This window comes from Ailuropoda melanoleuca, chromosome 2 (genome assembly GCF_002007445.2).
Source record: "Ailuropoda melanoleuca isolate Jingjing chromosome 2, ASM200744v2, whole genome shotgun sequence".
In the NCBI taxonomy this organism is placed as follows: domain Eukaryota; kingdom Metazoa; phylum Chordata; class Mammalia; order Carnivora; family Ursidae; genus Ailuropoda; species Ailuropoda melanoleuca.
In genome coordinates this window covers 11,519,287-11,534,169 of record NC_048219.1, presented here as the reverse complement: position 1 = coordinate 11,534,169, position 14,883 = coordinate 11,519,287, and the positions used below count along the sequence as shown (strand labels likewise).

The window sequence follows — 14,883 nt, the reverse complement described above, 5'->3', positions numbered from 1 at the left end:
AGCGTTGACAGGTTTGCCGTGGACTGACCTCCCTGCTTGAGGTGGCTCTTGTGAGACTGTCTATCAGACACAGGGCAATAGGAGCCAAGTGAACTTCATAAGAACTCACTGGCCCAGATTGGCCTAGACTGGAGGAAACACAAGTCATTCTGCCTCCTATGCAGGACTTGCAACCCTGGTTTCCTACACCTGCCATTTGCTAGCTCCGTGGCCTCAGATAAGTTACGGGACCCTTCTAAACCTCAATTTTCTTGTGGGAAAAATGAGGAAATAATCCCTGTGTTCTAGGGTTGTTGTGAAGACTACATGAGACAAAGCCCTTGGCCTTGAGCAATAAATGGCAAGAATTATTTCCCAGTTCCAGCCCAGGGATCACTGGCCTCCTAATGGATAAAAGATCACTTACATACAGAACAAAAGTGTTCGTAACAGAAGACTTTTATCCCAGGCAGTCTATCTCTTTATAATCCATCAAAGTCTATAAAGTTCCATTCCCAAAACTCCTATAGGGGATATAAAGGGAAACTCTAAAGAAGAAGCCTACACTCTTGGAATAAGTTCTGGGGGGAGCATACCCAGGTAGAAGCAGGAAATCAGGGCACCCATATAGTCCTCGCTTTTCCAAGGCACTCTCAGCTAGTGTTCCTAAAAACGAGGAAACTAACCCCAAGTGCCACACAACCTGGCCCCAGTAGGCCTGAGCTGTGTCCCAGTTTGGAGGAGTAGAGCAAGAAGAAAAAGAGAAAAGAAGGCTAGTAAAGGATTTATAGATAAATTTCCATGCCTTCAAACAATGATTTTGAAAGCCTGCCATGATGCCTGTCCTGACTTAGTTATGCTTGTCGAGAAGTAGCAGTGGCAGAAAGACTTGGCTTTGGTCTGCCATGGCTTACGTAACAGCAGGCCAGTTAAAGGCTAAGACGCAGTGAAAAAATGGTGAGTCCTAGAAAGGGGGGTGTGTGTGTATGTGTGCGTGTGTGTGTGTGTACGCCGGCCTGCTTTGTGGAGAGACTTAGGATGGAGAGGTTTTGTTCTTACTGAGATATAATTAACATACAACATCGTATTAGTGTCAGGTGCCGAGCATCGTGATTTGATATTTGTATATATCGTGAAATGATCACAGTAAGTCTAGTTATCACCACACATAGTTACGGAATTCTTTTTCTTGTGATGAGAAATTTTAAGATCTCTTCTCTTAGCAAGTCTCCACTATGCAGAGTGGCATTATAAACCGCAGTCACTGTCTGTAAGGTGTGTCCCCAGATCTTATTTACTTTGTAACTGGAAGTTTGTAACTTCGAAGAGATTTTTATAGAGGTCTTTTTTACAGCCTTGGCTCCTGAGATTTCTGTGCACAAATCCCAGGAATGCATAGCTCCTCTAAGAAAAAACAAGGAAGAATTGACTAACAAGACTTTGCTTTGTCACCAGATACAAAGAAAAAAAAAGAAAGAAAGAAATCCTAACTTTGAGGTTATTGATGGAAATAAAAATATCTTTTCCTCTGGAAATAAAATCTTCAGTCCTACCCCAACCTACTCTCTTTCCAGCCTATGCCACAAAGTGGGTGGCTTAACATGACAGAAGTGTATTGTCTCACAGCTGTTGAGATTAGAAGTGTGACGTCCTGGAGTACACAGGCCCATGCTCCCCCTGAAGGCCTTCCTCGGCTTGTGAAAGCCTAACTCCAGTCTCTGCCCCCATCTTCACATGGCTGTCTACTCCCTGTGTGTGTCTGTCCCTTCGCATGACGTTCTTGTCTAAGGACACAGTCACACTGGCTTAGGGGCCCACCCTGCTCAGGTAGGCCCTCACTCCCATCGGCAGCGGCCTTATTTGCAAATTGAGCTCGCATGCTGACGTACTGGGGGTTAGAACTCCAACTTCTCTTTTTGAGGGGACACAGTTCAGCCCGTATCAGGCAGTATTTAAGGTGGGGGCGAAAGGACATGGACACTGTGTGTGATGGCGAGCTAGGAAATTAAAGAAATGAATGTCTTAAAGCGCGGGGCCAAGCGAACAGAACAACGGGATCCCAGTTTGTGTACGTGTTCGTCTTTTGAGCAGCCAGTTGAATAGCATGTCTGTTCGGCCCTGGAATAAAAGTTCTTTCTGAAGAACATTCAGCAGTGTCAATAGTAATAAAAATGTCAATAATAATGATGACAATGATCGCAGCTCACATTTATTGAGTGTTTGCTAAGCGCCAGACATGGTTCTAACTGCTTTACATGGATTATCTCATCTAATATAACAACCCTCTGGGATTTTTTTTTTTAAGATTTTATTCATTTATTTGACAGACAGAGAGAGGACACAAGCGAAGGGAGCAGCAGTCAGAGGGAGAGGGAGAAGCAGGCTCCCCGCTGAGCAGGGAACTTGACGCGGGGCTGCATCTCAGGACCTTGGGACCATGGCCTGAGCCGAAGGCAGACGCTTAACCGACTGAGCCACCCAGGTGGCCCTCAGGATGGAATTAGTGTCCCAATTTACAGTTGAGGCTGAAGCCTGAGGTCCTGTAACTTGCTCAATCACACAACTAGGAAGCTGAACTTCTAGGGCATACGCTCTTAATCACGATATAGAGACTTTCTTCACATCTTATGTTCCTCAAGATCCTTCTGGAAAAGCTGCCCTTTAAAAAAGAGACAAAGATTTAGACAGGTAGGGGCGCCTGGGTGGCACAGCGGTAAAGCGTCTGCCTTCGGCTCAGGGCGTGATCCCAGCATTCTGGGATCGAGCCCCACGTCAGGCTCCTCTGCTATGAGCCTGCTTCTTCCTCTCCCACTCCCGCTGCTTGTGTTCCCTCTCTCGCTGGCTGTCTCTATCTCTGTCGAATGAATAAATAAAATCTTTAAAAAAAAAAAAAAGATTTAGACAGGTAAAACAGACCATGGCTCTTTACAAAGAGATTTTTAAGTGTAACTCTGACCCGTGACCAATGATGAGAAATAACTTACGGGACCCTCACTATTTGAGGTGACAGGAATTGCTTCTAAATCCCCAGTCGGGTTCGCACCCTTGCCACGTATCACATGCTTCCTGTTGGCTAAGTGTTGTCCTCGGGGCTGTACGGACACTTCATTTAATCCATATAACGTCTCCATAGGGATATGTGATCTCATTTTACTGCTGAGGAAATTGAGGCCCAAAAGATGACACAGCTTGCTCAAGGATACACGGCTAGTGTGTGGCCTGGTTGGCATGTGAACCCAGGTCTACTAACACGAAAGCCTGTGCCGTTAACCAATATGCTACAGGTCCCCTGCTGGCAGCCACATGGCTGGTGTATGAAAATGAGTTTGCCCCAGGACAGGGGTCCTGTCGACTAGAGCCTGCAGGCCCAGTCCAGCCTACCACCTTCTCTAATAATGATGGTTTGTTGGAACACAGCCACACACCCCTTACGACTTGTCTGGGCCGCTTTTGGGCGGCAGAGTTGAGTAGTCGTGGCCGAGACCGTACACCTGCAAAGCCTAGAATACTTGCTCTCCGGTCCTTTACAGAAGAAACGCCGATCCCCACCATACGAGGGGCGGGCTGAGAGCTCGCCCGGTCTTAAAGCCATGGGCCTAAAGCTGCCCGGGGCCAGACACACCCAGGCTTGTCCATCCGTCCATCCCACCCGCACAACATGGCTTACCCGTGCGAGCCTTCCGAAGGAGATCACATCCTTCTTTTTCCTCTTCATGTGCTTCAGCCAGGAAGCACCCACTTGTTACAGAAACACTTGAGATAGTCTCCTCTCTATACCTTACGAAGAAAGCAATGAGGTTTCAAAAAAGTTTATTTACATTTACGTGGTTCTCTTTCACAACGAAATCATGATATTTGATTGCAAGGGCTATATGATCCGTTTTAATTTCTCATCCTTCATTTCCGTCTTTGAGAGCCTTCATTTATTTACTTTGGTTTCTGGAGACTCTGAAGGAGGCATCATGCGGAGGACTGGGGAGAGAAAGGGAACTTTTGGAGGAGATTTGAGCTGAATCCATTTGGACTGCTTGCAATGTATCAGTGGCCTCCGACAGCTGTCAGAGGCACAATGAGGCGGGTGTAAATCAGGATATTTATGTCAACGCAGCAGCTCGGAGGTGTGCAGCGGCCTCCCCCAGGCGCCCTACATCTAGAGAGCTTGAACACTCCGCTATCACTGACTTACGCCTCCGGCAGAGAAGCAACCAAAGAGGAGAGGCAGAGCCAGAGCAAAGGAACGGGGTCACCCCATCACCCCGCCTTTCAGTCACTCCACACACAAGCCCCTGCAGGAACGATAATACCAGCAGCCTTCGTGGGGCGGACTAGACCTCTCATTTCCTATCAGTCTCTGGTTCCATTAGGAAAAGCTCCACTCCACTTTACCCCAGGGGCTTTAGGCTCGGGGTTGGGAGAGCTCGCTGGAACCTCTGCCGCAGCTGTAATCCGCAGCAAATGGATTTCCCTGACCCCGGGGACAAAGGCCTAGTGTTCCCTAGACTTGGTGGCTCCCGGGAGGGCAGAACCTCCGCATTTCTCCAGCTGCTGGTCTCACGCCCTGTGGGCAGCAGAGACCTGTAATAAGATCACTCTGCAAGCAGAGTGCAAGCAGCACATCATTCAGAGTGGCCCCTGGCGGTTGGGAAAGGAGAATTAATGAAAGTGGGAATCACAGCCTTCAGAGCCTGGGCTCGCACAAAACCACAAAGTGAGCGGGAACCCAGAGAAAAACAGACTTCCGGTTCTGGATGGTGGCTATCAATAAGGTTTGGCTGTGGTTCACAGTGGGAGTCCACAGGGATGGGCGGCCTTGGGGAAGAAATAAGAAACTAGTTAGAAGGTGGAGAAGGGAGGAAATAAGAGCAGGAATTAAAAGGAAATTGAATAGAGGTGTAGAAGGTGCTGAAAGCCTAGATGCTGTGAAAGTTTAAAGGTTCAGATTTTCTAACATGAGGCCCCAGTGTGGGGGGCATAATGAGAGCCCACAGGTACCTTTCTGAGACTCCAGAACACCTCCTTTGCATCCCAGAGACCAGAGCTTTGGGGCAAAAAGAAGTCAGGAGTGGGTAAACACTGAAAGCTTGGGTTCGAAGAGAGGAACTAGAGTAGAACAAGTTTGAATGCTACCATACCAGTCCACACGTTCTAATTAATTCTGTTTCTCTCTAGCCCAAGCTCCTTTCTACTGGGAGACCATTGAGAAAGTGACATATGGCAGGACTCTGGCTTGTGATCTCTCCTCAGGGCAAATTCCAACCCCCTGGTTGAGTAAATCCGCACCACAATGAGTCCAGTAGATTTTCTGGGGGTGCCTTCCATGTCCATGCTGCTGGAGGAGAGTCAAAGGAGCCATATCTCCTTGAGGGAGCCACTTCCCCAGAAACTGGGCGTCAATTTCTACATAGGAAAAACAAGGGAGATTATGGTGGTGTTGGATTTCTTAAACTGGTCAGTGGGTACTCATGCATATTATCTTTTATGTACATAATATATGTAGGGAGATTAGTTTGTAAGTATTAAATATTTAATAGACATTGGGGCGCCTGGTTGGCTCAGTCGATTAAGTGTCTGAGTCTTGATTTCAGCTTAGGTCATGATCTCAGGGTTGTGAGATCAAGCCCTATGTTGGGCTTCCCACTCAGCATGGAGTCTGCTTGGGGCTCTCTCTCTCTCTCTCTGCTCCTCCCCCTGCTCATGCTCTGAATCAATGAATGAATGAATGAATGAAATCTTTTCAAATATATTTAATAGACATTAATAATTAAGAGATCAAACTCAATGGTTTCAGTTCCTTTCCACTTCTGAAAATCCAATATGGTCTGACATGGGCTTTGCCCAATGTCACTGAATAATGGCTTCAGGTGAGACATTCAGTCATGGAGGGTTGATATGCCATACTGAGAAGCTTGGTGGCGAATTATGTCAGCCCAAGAACAGAAGTAACTCAACAAATGGTTCAGGGACAACAGGAACACCCATGTGCAAAAGGTTGAAGTTGGGGAAAACAGTTTGATGGTTCCTCAGCAAGCTAAACATAGAATTACCATATGATCCAGCAATTCCACTCCTTGGTAATGTCCAAAAGAATTGAAAGCAGGGACTCAAGCAGATATTTGTACACCAGTGTTCATAGCAGCATTATTCACAATAGCTAAAAGGGAGAAACAACCATCAAAAGATGAATGGTTAAACAAAATGTGGTATATACATATAGTAGAACTCAGCCCAAAAAAGACACATGCTACAACGTGGATGAACCTTGAAAACACTGTGCTAAATGAAAAAGCCAGACACAAAGGACAAACGTTGTATGATTCCATTTACATGAGATATCTAGACAAGACAGGAAATAGATTACAGGTTGCCAGAGCTGAGCAGGGGGAAGAGGAGAATGAGGAGTTCCTGCTAAATGATTATAGAGTTTCTGTTTGGGGTGGTAAAAAGTTCTGGCAGTAGATAGTGGTAATGGTTTCACAACATTGTGAATGGCAAATTTTATGTATTTTTACTGCAATTTAAAAAATGAAAATGAAATAATGTTGCCCCCGTACCTCACACCATATACAAAAATTAACTCAAAATGGATCTAAGGCCTAAATGTAAGAACTCCAGGGGCACCTGGCTGGCTCAGTCGGAAGAGCATGTGACTCCTGATCTCGGGGTTGTGAGTTCGAGCCCCACGTTGGGTGTAGAGATTACTAAAATAAATTTAAGGGACACCTGGGTGGCTCAGTTAGTTAAGCATCTGCCTTTGGCTCAGGTCATGACCCCAGGGTCCTGGGATGGAGTCCTACATCAGGCTCCTTGCTTAGCCTGCTTTTCTCTCTGCCTGCCACTCTCCCTGCTTTTGCACACTCTCTCTCTCTGACAAATAAATAAAATCTTTTGAAAAAAATAAATAAATTTAAAAACTTAAAATGTAAGAACTATATAAAACACTTTGAAGAAAATTTAGGTGTAAATCTCCCTAACTTTGGATTAGGCAATGATTTCTTAGATATGGCAGCAACCAAAGAAAAAATAAACTGGAGTTCATCAAAATTAAAGAGCAGAAGAAATCATGAGCATGTCGTGTTTGGTGAAGGAAAGCAGAGCCACCCAATGAGAGGAGACTCACACCATGGAATACGGCCGTACCTCTTTTGTTATGCTTCACAGATACGGTGGTTTTTACAAATCCAAGGTTGTGGCAACCCTGTGTCAAGCAGGTCTATTGGTGCCATTTTTCCAATAGCATTTGCTCACTTTGTGTCTCTGTGTCACATTTTGGTAATTCTTGCAAGATTTCAGACTTTTTCATTACTATATTTGAACGGCTGCAATCTCGTGATAAAACGTGAACAGGTGAAGAATTGCTTCTTGTGGATGAGCAAAGAAAGTGGTTTCTTGAAATGGAATCTACGCCAGGTGACGATGCTATGGAGATGGTTGAAATGACAACAAGGATTGAGGGTATGACGTCCACTGAGTTGATAAAGCGGCAGCAGGGTTTGAGAGGATTGCCTCCAGTTCTGAAAGAAGTTCTTCGGTGGGTAAAGTGCTATCAAACAGCATCGCACGCTACAGGGAAATGGTTTGTGAAAGGAAGAGCCAGTCGATGCGGCAAATCTCACTGTTGTCTTATCTTAAGAAATTGCTGCAGCCACCCCAGCCTTCTGCAACCCCCATCCTGATCAGTCAGCAGCCATCAGCATCCAGGCAAGACCCTCCTCCAGCAAAAAGATTACAACTCATGGAAAGCTCAGATGATGGTCAGCAAAAAATTTTTAGCAATAAAGCATTTTTTAAGTAAAGTACGTACTTACGTTTTTAGACATCCTGCTGTTGCATACTTAAGAGACTCCAGTGTAGGGTACACGTAACTTTGATGTGCACTGGGAAACCAAAAAGTCATCCGCCTCCCTTCATTGTGGTATTTGTTTCATTGTGGTGGTCTGGAACCAGACCCGCACTGTCTCCAGAGGCTTGCCTGTATACAGTTAGAACAGTGGAATGAGGCTCAGAGATGAATCTTCATGCACATACCCCCACCCCTACCCCCACCCAGCAGGTATTATTACTACCCGATGCTGCGCGTTAGGGAACCAAGACTGAGAGAGAGAGCCCGCCTTGCCCAAGGCCGAACAACGGCAGCACTGGACAGGTATTCCCAAAACTAGGGTTACCCACCTTCTAATCCCATGCCCTTTCTCCTTTAGTGCATTGCCTCTCCTAGGAAAATTGAGCCACTGGAGAATGCCCAGAGGGAGGGGCTGGGCACTGTTCGCCTTACAGCAGTGACCGCGTATCCAGCAGCAGCATAAATCCAGGCTTCCTCCACCGTCTATCTATCACTTTGCACACGTTCCTTACACCTCGCTTTTCTCAACACTGGCAAATGTTGTCTCAGTCACTCATCTGGAACTTGGCATATGGTAGCAAATAATATTTCAAATTTGTACTTCCGGCCCAATCTCTACCTAGCTAAGAAGCTGAGCTTGTTAGGCCAGAGTTAATGGACAGGCTTCAAAGGACTCATTAACCTCTACAATTACAAGTACATTTTTGCGTGTCTCTGTGTATTTTTTTCTGGGGCAAAAGGCTTTAGGTTTCACCATTTCTGATATGCCCACGAAAGCGAAAGCCTTAAAACGAGAACCCATGGTCTCCTACCTCGTCTGTTCCCAGTACTCAGCAAGAGCACCCTGCACGTGGTAGGTGCTCAACAGATGTTCACTTCTGGGGGACCAGGAACTTGGTGATTGCGGAAGGTTCTAGAAGTGACTGACAAGGAGTGGAAAGTGGCTCGGGGCAGCTTTATGCAGCGAGAGCGAGAAAGCGTGGGTTCAGGCAGCTCAAATGTTACTTCTCCTTTTAAGTCTTCCCTAATCTCCTAGGCAGTCTGTCCTTCCCTCCTCTGCTTTGTATGAGTGAGTGAGAGAGAGCCAAAGAGGGAGCATACACTTGAGAGACAGCAGTAGCTATCAGAATCTGGAGCTAGAACAGGGAGTGCTGGCCCCGGGGTGGGGGTGGGGGAGACGGAGAAGAAGGGAAAGGGAGGGGAGGGCGCATGCACTATCTAGAGCATGCACTTGAATGAAGGCGAGAGGGTATTCTGGATCAGGACTGGAGGACAGAGATCCTCAGGCACAAGAAAGAAGAGAGAGCTAGAGCACGGGAGGCAAGGGAGGCAGACCCAGAGTGAGCCAGCTGCAGAGCGAGGGCCATCATGGGCAGGGCAGGCGAGCAGGGCTAGGACACAGTGTTGTGAGAGAGCAGAGGCCAGGAAAGGGGAGAGAGAGCTCATTACAGTAAACTGGAGCAACCACTCGGGATCAATGGGATCTGGGTAAGAGAGAGGAGAGGGGGAGGGGGAGATGCATGCACGTGTTCCAGAGAGTGAGAGAGAGAAGAGTGCAGAGCCACAGCGCAATCAAGGTGAGTGTGATCCTCCCTTTGGAGGGGGGGTGGGGCCAGGACAAGGAAGCACAGGTAGGACCCAGGATAGGGACAGGGGACAGGAACAAGAACGGGGAACTGGAACACCAGGGGTTAGGGGCAAAAATTAATGAGGCAGAAAAGGCAAAGGCGGGGGTGGGGGTGCAGAAGCCAAGAATGAAAGAATGAAGAGAGAAGGGAAAGGCATGCTTAGAAGCAGAAGGAAGGAGACGCGCAGGTAAGAGAGTTCAGGGAACTCATTGTGTCTCCCCCTCTTGCAGAGTCCCGTCCCAGCATGAGGGGCAGTTGCTGTCCTTGCCTGTGCAGTTTTTCTATGCAGGAGTGCCATGGTCTCTTTAGGATTTTGCCATTTTATTTCTCAACAAGGACGGAGTATACATGAGATCTGCCCGAGCTACTGCAAGAGGAAAATAAAATAGAGCTGAGGCTCCATCATTCAGGATGTGTCGATTACTCCTGTGCTTAATCTGCTGTGATTGCTGCCGTTTTCCCATTTTATGTTTTAAGTTTATAAGTACTTCCATTGAAATTTCCTAGGGCCGAATGCAAGCAAGAACTGAAACCCAATCCTGGTCAACACTTTGGGAAAGGGAGGGTGAGGCATTTAACTAAAAGGTGGCTTTGGGATTTTATGGGCTATTCTGTGTTTGAACGTAACTCTGATTTGTTGGTGGTAATCCTTGAAATTTCAGCTGAGCCTCGTCTCTACAACTATTTTGTCGGTTTCTGCAAGATTGGGATGATGCCTGTAACTCCTTCCTACCCAGCCGACCTGTCCCTCCCTAGCACATGAGATAGGTTTCAACTGAGCAGAGCCCAGCAAATAAGTGTTGACTCTGTGGTTTCATTGATTCCTGCATCGTTGTTATCATTGTAAGAATCTTCCACAATGATGGCCATAAGGAGGCCCAGCACTGAGTGCTGCTCTGAACAAAGGGAACTCATGACAAGAGCCTTGCCCTGTGGCAGAAAAGCAGACATTCAGACATTAGGGAAAATCACTGCTCAAGGACCCAGGACCCACACGTTCCTGTCCTTTAGCTTTTATCCCCACTTTGTGTGGCTCACTGTGAAACCCAGGGTCAGAAGAAGGCAGCCTGAGGCATGTTGACAGCCTCCACACTGGGCAGCGTTGGGAAGAAGACAATAGAACATTAATGACTATTTTAGTTTTGGGTACTAACCAATGCTCTCGTCAGTATGAAAAATCACATTATTTTCTTCATTTCTTAAACTGGCATGATCTGCAAGGAGAGAATTCAGTGTTTATGATGGGATGACAAGTGTCGTTTCTAGATGTAGGAAAGAATAGGTAGAAGGAAATGCTCATATATAGAAATGAGAATTTCAGGAATAGCATGAAAGAAGAAAGAGGGGAACTTGACCTCCGACCTGGGTCTGCCTTTCCCACCACCCTTCCTTCCCTCCCAGCCCCTTCACTCCCCAACACGTGTCAAGGCAACATGTGATTTCCAGTTCTGAATCCAGATCCTAGGATGGCCCCTGCAGGAATTCCGGGCACCCTTTCATGACTGGGACAGAAGGTTCCAGGAGGCTGGGGCAGTTCCCCCTTGGAAGAAGATTGATCTATTGGAACCGGACTGGGGACGACATTAAGAAGTACAACAGCCAGGGCTCTGGAGCCCTCCGTATTTGCCTGACACTCTACTAAGCACTTTGTATCATTGTCTGACTTGATTCCCCCCACCAATTCATGTATTCTCACATCTGACAGATTGAGACAGAAGGTTGGAGAAGTGGGACTTGCCAAGGTTTCCCAGCTAGTAAGTGGCAGAGCCAGGACTCAAACCCAAGTGTTTCCGATCCCCGAACCTGCAGTTTTAACCACACTGCTTGAGGCAGCGCCCTGCTCAGCACTGGCTCAGAGGACACCCACTAACTACCTCATCGAGAAAACAGAGACCCCCCAAACACACTGGCAGCTCTTCTGGCCTGGAACGACACAACCAAATACACACTCCAGCTCATTTTATTGCCTCACTTGTCTCTTTCTCTCATTCTGTTCTCTCCAGACTTGTAATCCCATCTCTTTCATTAATCGGCTATATACACACAGACAAATAATAAGTTCTCTGATGCCCAGTTTCTCCACCCCAAAGGTGAAGAGTTAGACGGGGGCGGGGGGGGGAGATGACCCCTCAGATCATTGGCAGGAAGGCCACTGGAGGAAATCCGCCTCCTTTGCTGGTTTTAGCTCCTTCAGACTTTTTTTTTTTTAAGATTTCTTATTTATTTGAGAGAGAGCATGGGGGGCGGGCAACAGAAGCAGAGGGAGAAGCTGGCTCCCCACTGAGCAGGGAGCCTGACGCGGGGCTCGATCTCAGGACCCCGGGACCACGACCTGAACCAAAGGCAGATGCTTCACCAGCTGAGCCAGCCAGGCGCCCCCAGGTCATAGACTTTAAAATCAGGCAGATCTGATTTCAGATCTCACCTAGTGAACCACACCTGGCCTTGTCCTTCTGGAGGCAGGTACGTCTCAGGCCTCAGTGGAGAAGTGGTCCCAACCCAGGCTGATGGAAAGCTGAGGCGTGTATGTGCGTTCTCTAGGAAGCATCTGTGTGACATTTCACTTCTGCCTCTTTGCTCCCAGCACCCGCCTGCTCTTCTGCCTTCGGAGCGCCCTGACTGTGCCACTGCGCAGGCCATGGAGAACGAGCTGCCAGTCCCCCATACGTCCAGCAGCGCCAGCGTCGCCAGCAGTGCCAGCAGTGGCTGCAACAGTGGAAGCAGCGCGGGGAGTGGCCGCCCCACGGGGCCCCAGATTTCTGTGTACAGTGGCATTCCTGACCGGCAGACCGTGCAGGTATGATTCCAGCTGATCTAGCGATCGTATTCCTGGATCGTGTTGGGGCTAGCCGGGAGGACATGTTGGCATGGTCTGGTGGAGCAACCGGGCTGTGGAATCTAGAATGGGCATCGGGGAGCGTGTTCGTGGATATATACTTCGGCACAGTGAGAGGAGAAGTGATGCTAGACGGGTCTGATCAAGGGGGTTCAGGGAGAGTGGAAATGCTTCACAGATCTGGAAAATTCCTATCTCACCTAGTGATTCAGATCCCAAAGTGCTGTTTGGGAGGACAGGCATGTGAAAGTGTGAAGGGGGTAGGGGGCTGGGGAACAAGTAAAAATAACAAGCAGAAAAAACAATCGGGAGCTGCTCAGCCATGACCCAGACCCACTATCTGAAGGACCATTGCCCTGTAATAAAACTAAGTTTCTTAGAGGACCAGAAAGGAACCCTAAAGCAATCTCCCTAAAGCAGCGGTCTGCTAAGTGTCGTTCCTGAGGCCTTCCAGGTGATGACACACGGTTCCCCACACAGCCGGGCCCACGTCTCGCCATCTGCTTTGTGCTCCACACGGTACAAAAGTCACTGCGGGGTTTTCTTCTCCACCAGCTGGAAATGGCTATTACAGGTACAATTCCATAACTGAGAAGACTGAGGCTCAGAGAAGGTAGTAACTCGTCCAGGTCATTCAGGTAAAGACAAGAAAAGCTGAACCTCATTCTCCCCGCACCCCTGTGTCTGTGTGAGGTCCCCAGATAAGACAGAGACTGCCGCTGAGCAGTGTTCACCCCAAGGAACTGTGCTGATCCAGCACTGATGTACCAGACAAGTGACCTCGTCCTGCTTTGGCCCTTGGCCCAGATTGGGGGGTGGAGGAGGGGTCACAGCAGAGAGCGAGAGAGTCTGAAGACACCCGCACATACTCTGAGCCCTCCCTCTCCGGGTTACCTCTGCCTCCCATGGAGGAGAAACCATGTTTCGTGCACCCATCCTTACCACCCCCCACACCCAGCCTCTCCCCAGCCCCGCGGAACATGAGTGAGCACCGCTTCTAGCAGCCCACGTTACAATGTGCTGTCCTCCCACCCCTCATCACAACTCCAGATACAAGGGATTTGGGGTTTCCTCTGCTGGCAGATGGAATCCCCCACGGTCTCGTTGTGCACCCGAGCAGGGTCGTTCAGGGCTCCTGCCGTTTCCACACGCTGACACCAGCCCTCTAGTGAGGAAGGGCCACGGTGTCTCTGCTACTCCTGTCTGGACTGCGGGGAGGTACTTTCAGGAGTCCAAGGGGAATGGAGAGGCTGAGGTAAAGGGAATGAGAGGAAGGAATTCTGGGAGAGAACAAGGAACAAACAGAACCATGCTTATATAAACCAGGACCCTCTGAGGAGAGAGAACACTGAAGGGGAGTGGGATCTGAAGAGCTGGGATGGGGTGGGGGGATCGGGAGACCCCAGAGCCCATGAGGAATCTGTGATATTAGCCTGTTTTCACAGAACTTTAACTCTGAGCCCACAGGTGGTTTTGCTCTAGAGCCATCAGCCCTGGAAGTCAGGCTAAGCCAGAGAGAGCCAGGCTGGAAGTTTGCTTGTTGGGGGCAGGACCCAGGGTTGGGAGCAGCCTCGTGGCCGGGGATTCAGCTGAACTAAGGGTAGCAAGTGGGCCAAAGCCTGGCCAGGGCCCACATGGAGCATCAGGTGGCAAGAGATGGCAGGAGGGTGACCAGGCAAAGAGAAGGGAGGAGAAATGTCTGTGGGGCTTGGGAGAAGAGGACAGATCTCAGGACTGGGTGAAAGGCATTCACTTTTCTTTGTTCCTGGGGGTGAGGGGAGGCTTTGGGACACCAAGTGAAGAGCTGGCGGGGGGGTGGGGTTCAAGGGCAGCCTTTGTTGCTCCCTAGAGACAGTAGTCCAGCCAGTCCCATCCTGAAAGTCCCACCTGGCAGTAAGGCCAGGTGATGGTGATGGTGGCCAGAAAGAGGGACCGACGGAGAGGGGGAGGGAAAGAGTACAAGAGAAATGCATCATCCCTGTGGTACTGGCCTGCTCTCCAAGGCCAAGGGGACCTTCTTCTAAGGGACTGATAGGACTCTCCAGCAGCTGGGGGTAGACCCTGGGAAGCAGCCCCAGCCGGGAGGGTGTTGCCCTTGGTAAGTTTCCACTGCTGACTCTGCTGCTGATGCTGGAATAGGCCCTTCTTCAGACCTGCCTCTCTCTCCCACACCTTTCCTTCTCTCTGCCTTACTGGGCTTCTGTTCCCCTGCCGTCACCGTCCAGCGTTCCGGTCCCCCGAATCTGGGGACAGAGAATGGCCGGGAGGGGGAGTGGCCCACAAGCCTGGCATGGGACACAGCATCCCTGGAGGCTTTCTCCCTGCTCTCTGCTATCTCCCTGAGCCCTCCCCGCTGCCCAGAGCCAGTCAGAGCGTGCTGCTGTGACTTTCCCCAAGCGGGTGGCTGACACAGAAGCAGATGGAGTTGGGGAGGAGCAGAGTAGCGCACGAGCCGAACGAGGGCAGAGAAGCACGCGGTGGGAAAGCCCGCCTTCTTCCCACCTCCCTGGGGCTTGGTGACCCGTTCCAGCGGTAGAACGGTGTGCCCCTGAGCAGTGAGGGGGAGATGGGGCTGACAAGGCCTTGTGGCAGAAGGGGCA

The 14,883-nt window shown here is 49.2% G+C and overlaps 1 protein-coding gene and 1 long non-coding RNA gene across 9 annotated transcripts in view; one reads left to right on the top strand and one right to left on the bottom strand.

Moving 5' to 3' along the window:
• Positions 1–14,883, top strand: part of PHC2 (polyhomeotic homolog 2) — a 109,977-nt gene that overhangs the window by 45,711 nt on the left and 49,383 nt on the right. For all 6 annotated transcript variants that reach the window (XM_034648753.1, XM_034648764.1, XM_034648758.1 and 3 more), the window contains exon 2: positions 12,032–12,244. In XM_034648753.1, the coding sequence (XP_034504644.1) occupies positions 12,086–12,244 (159 nt within the window). In that variant the 5' untranslated portion in view covers positions 12,032–12,085. The remainder of the gene's footprint in view (positions 1–12,031; positions 12,245–14,883) is intronic.
• The window catches only part of LOC109490044, a 33,104-nt gene continuing 23,990 nt past the window's right edge, over positions 5,770–14,883 (bottom strand). The window contains exons 1-4 of one of the 3 annotated variants that reach the window (XR_002143237.2): positions 10,602–10,754; positions 7,785–7,948; positions 7,117–7,539; positions 5,770–6,130 (exon numbers count right to left, since the gene is read on the bottom strand). This is a non-coding gene — a long non-coding RNA (uncharacterized LOC109490044). Of the gene's footprint in view, positions 6,131–7,116; positions 7,540–7,784; positions 7,949–8,631; positions 8,909–10,601; positions 10,755–14,883 lie in introns of those variants that run through there. The other 2 variants (XR_002143238.2, XR_002143236.2) reach the window with 2 other exon arrangements.